Here is a 4,581-nt window from a genome sequence, read left to right on the forward strand (position 1 = left end):
TATAGCCTGCCCTACACCCTTAATTATAGCTTCAACTATAGCCCTTTTAAAAAGGTCATAAATATTCATCAGTTTTCAGAATGTTTACCTACAGTAGAGTATAATGCCATGCCATATATATATATATATTCACAGTGAGATCTGTGTTCCCAGCAAGGATCGCCCCACCAGTTCAAACCTATGGTTCAAACACCACTCAGACAGTGTTGCCAAGTCTTCTTGTTATAAGCCACTTTGGGCTCACTTGTAAAAATGTGTAGTTGTTGACCTGGCATCCACATTTTGGCCTGGTGAAAATGTTTGGTATTTTATTAAATTATCTTCACACATTTATAAAGCTAGCTAAATTAGCAGATCTAGATTGTGAGCTTGCAGATCAGCTATTTTTCCTATATGAATAGCCTACACAAGTGCCTTGGGATTTTGACTTTGGTCAAGCTGTTATTTAAATAATTCACTGCATTTATTTTTTTGTTATGTTTGTCATTGTTAAAATGTATTGTGATTATGTTGCTATTAACTCCCATGCACTGCCTTGTATCGAACATTATTATTATTATTATTATTACATATTGCTGTACATTGTGGTGTACCGGTACCACCTCACCACCTGTCTATTCTCACTCCATTCTGTATAAGGTATTTCTATAGCTTATGTCTTTGTGTCTTTGTTACAGACACAATACTGTCAGATTTAGTTGTTCTAGTAATAGTGCTGCATTGTTAATGGAGGCCAACATGACCCAATAAGACATTTGATAAGCATTTATGTTTATAGTATATTATGGCGGTTCTGTATTGTTTATCACTGGTTGTGAAGCACAATGTTTACTGTTCTGTGTTACTGAAGCCACCAGGTGTCATTTATTAAATATCTCACACAATGCTATTTTTAATGTTTGTTCTGTTCAGATTATTTTACACTATGTCCATGTTTTTACCTTCATCAGCGTTTTATTTTATACCTTTTCCTGGTTTTAATCACTGCATATTTTATCCTACTTCAACCTTTTTTTATACTTATTTTACAAGATGCAATTCATTGCAAGCTTGTATTTGATCCAATATTATTTGTGATATTCCGTTTTGTCCATATTGCCCAGCCCTCATTTTTTGTTTAGTTCCATGGATGTCTATCTCCAGTAGGCCTAATGTATTATTGTGTCTGACTCTGACTCAGACATGGATGTTTTAAAATGTAAATTATTTGAAACTCTGCCTTGTGTTTTCTTCACTGCAGTTCTGTTAATATCTACAGAAGTGCTTGTGTTTATAATTCCATAACAGTAACATAACAGTAACAAATTAAGGTAAATGTATACTGTCTGGTTTCAGCCCCTCCTACCAAAATGACAGAATCATTCATCAGCAGAGCTGATTAGACCAGGCTCAGCTGGCACCCGTAGGTGAGTCCACAGGCTGGGCAATCAGGGAAGGGAACCAGAGACACAAATCCACAGAGGGAGGGTTGCCCTACTAAAGGAAACTAATGCATGGAGCAGCAGTGCCCTGTAGGCCAGGTGTAGCTAATCAGTTAATGGTACACTTCAGTAATGGCCATGCCCAGGGCACCCCTCTAGATATCTATACCAGTCTACCCAAGACAAAAGCTCCAAGCCAGTTGAAGTGGTAAAGAACAAGTGTGGAGGACTTGAATGGAATGAGAAAGAAATGCAAGACAGAGTAGAATGGTGGATGTGAAGGGTTAACAACTACAGTAGCCTACAAGGAGTGGTTTATCAAGTGACGCAAATCTAGTGAAATGAAAGTTAAACAGGGAAACTAGTTCGGAGGCAGCACACACAAGCTCTACAACCACTGACTGAACACGACTTTTATGAACATACTGTAGTGAAAAGGTGAGTACAACAGATAAGGACTTAATGATTGAGTAACTGAGAATTGTGTTTTAACTAACTGTATCCAGACTTCTCCTATTTACGTATTCCTTTCCCCAGTTTAATATTTGTATGGTTTCCAGGAAGTACAGCCTGTAGTATATCGTCAACATTAGTGTGTTCTATTCCCCTTCTCGATCTGATTCACAACTATTGAGCTGTGAGAATAATACTATTGTTTTTCTTTCCTTTCAGGGTGTAAACATGGCTTCTGCCAGCATTCTACTGTCTGAAGAGCAGTTCCTGTGTTCTATCTGTCTGGATGTGTTCACTGATCCAGTCAGCACTCCATGTGGACACAACTACTGCAAAACCTGCATCACACATTACTGGGACAGTAATGATGAGTGTCGGTGTCCACTATGTCAAACAATCTTCTGTACGAGACCAGACATCCTTGTCAACACTTTCATTTCTGAGATGGCTGATAAGTTCAGGAAATCCAAGCAGCTGAACAAAAAATCCAAAAACTCCAAGAAATCCAAGCAGCTGAACAAAGCTTCCAGCTCAAACCAAGACCCTGCTGAACCAGATGAAGTCTCCTGTGACGTCTGTACTGAGACCAAGCTCAAAGCCTTGAAGTCCTGCCTGGTGTGTATGATATCCTACTGTGACACACACCTGGAGCCTCATCAGAGAGTCACACCGTTAAAACGACACAAACTAATCAACCCTGTAAAGAACCTGGAAGATTTTATTTGTAAGGAACATGACAAACCTCTGGAGCTGTTCTGTAAGACCGACAACATGTGTGTTTGTCAGATCTGCACAAAGTCAGACCACAAGTTACATAAAATTGTATCTCTGGAAGAGGCGTATGACGGAAAGAAGGCTGAACTGGAGGCTGAACTTCAGCAGATGATCCAGGAGAGACGAGAGAAGATTCAGGAGGTCACACACTCAATAGAACTCTGTAAGAAAGATGCAGACGGAGAGATGGCATACAGTGTGCAGGTCTTCACTGCTCTGATCAGCTGGATGCAGAGAAGCCAGGCTGAGCTCATTGATGAGATTGAAGAGAAGCAGAAAACAACAGAGAAACAAGCTGAAGGATTCATTAAAGATCTGCAACAAGAAATCACTGAGTTAAAGAAGAGAAGCTCTGAGCTGAAGCAGCGCTCACACACTGAAGACCACCTCCACTTCCTCCACAATTTCCCATCCATCAACATCCCTGCACCCACCAAGGTCAATGTCCATCCATCTTCATTTGTGGAGACTGTGAGGTCCGCTCTGAAGACACTTAGTCAAGAGATGGAGAAGTGGCTATGTGATGCAGAGCTGAGGAGGATACAGCAATATGCAGTGGATGTGACTCTCGACCCTGATACAGCACATTGTGAACTTATCCTGTCTAAGGATGGAAAAATAGTGAGCCATGGCGACTGGAAGAATCTCCCACACAACACAAAGCGATTCTCTGATCATACGCGTGTCCTGGGAAAACAAAGCTTCTCAGGAAGGTCTTACTATGAGGTTCAGGTTAAAGGGAAGACACGTTGGGCTGTAGGAGTGGCTAGAGAGTCAGTAAACAGGAAACTATCACAGAGTCCCAACAACGGTTACTGGTCTATTGAGTTGACGCCTGTAAATATGTACGTGGCTCTTGCTGACCCTCCTTTCGTCCTCCCTGTAAGAGAGAAGGTCCAGAAAGTCGGAGTGTTTGTTGATTATGAGGAGGGTCTGGTCTCCTTTTATGATGTGGTGGCCAGAGTTCATCTCTATTCTTTCACTGGCTGCACCTTCACTGACAAACTCTGTCCAATCCTTAATCCACATAAGAACGATGATAAACGAGGTATAAACTCTGATCCTCTGATCATCTCTCCTGTTAGTCAGATAGATTAGACTAATTTAATCCTCCATCAGTGTTCAATTAAGACACAATTGTGTACAGTATACTGTATACTGATTTTCATATCAAGGACCCCCAAATTGACTTATTAGCCCGTGGACCCCCATTTGAAAAGATATTCCAGGAACCCCCATAAGAGAAGATTTTGACGGCTCTAGCAATGATTCTCAACCCGTTTTATTTCAAGGACCTCCAGTTTGACATGCATATTAGTCTACAGACCCCCACTGATTTTGATTAACCAGTTAAACCACCTTACTTTGTACTAAAGCTATTAGAAAATAGACGATCCAAAAGCTCACAACATTACGAGATTTTAGATATGCTATTAAAAAAAGATGGGGAAAAAAGTGGGCATTTTCTTTTTTGAGAAATAATGTTTTGGAAGAAAAACAGAAAATAAAGACATGGCCAACAAGGATAGGGTTCAAAATGTATTTCCTGTCTGTAAGACTTTGTTTTTGGTATAGTCTAATTACTTTGTCATTGAAGTTCAATGTAATGTGCTGAAATTACAATATTTCATTTACAGAATTGTACTAAGAATGCAATAATTCTGATGATTTGCAAGTTGTCATTGTCAATAATAGAAATCTCTAGTTGTAATTATGTGCAAATGCCTGTGACCTGCTAAAATAAAATTTGAATTAATGACAACAGTGGGTTTTTTTTGTACTAGTAGCCTACTACTCGATGTGGTCTGACTCTGAAGCAGTGTTTCCCACTTTTTCTCGTGACCCAAAAGAGAAATGTGATGTCTAACGAATCCACAAATGGGCTACCATTGTGCCCATGGGTCACAAATTCACAATGGGTGGCTTGGGTGCC

The 4,581-nt window shown here is 40.0% G+C and overlaps 1 protein-coding gene across 1 annotated transcript; it reads left to right on the top strand.

Moving 5' to 3' along the window:
* Nucleotides 1–1,763: 1,763 nt before the first annotated feature.
* Nucleotides 1,764–4,243, top strand: LOC308334208 (E3 ubiquitin-protein ligase TRIM39-like). Its single transcript, XM_080790847.1, has 2 exons — nt 1,764–1,859; nt 2,094–4,243. The coding sequence occupies exon 2, from the start codon at nt 2,103–2,105 to the stop codon at nt 3,744–3,746; it is 1,644 nt and encodes a 547-aa protein (XP_080646973.1). The 5' UTR covers nt 1,764–1,859; nt 2,094–2,102; the 3' UTR covers nt 3,747–4,243.
* Nucleotides 4,244–4,581: the final 338 nt, after the last annotated feature.

The sequence above is a fragment of the Protomyctophum bolini genome (genome assembly GCF_963924005.1).
Source record: "Protomyctophum bolini genome assembly, chromosome: 19".
In the NCBI taxonomy this organism is placed as follows: Eukaryota; Metazoa; Chordata; class Actinopteri; order Myctophiformes; family Myctophidae; genus Protomyctophum; species Protomyctophum bolini.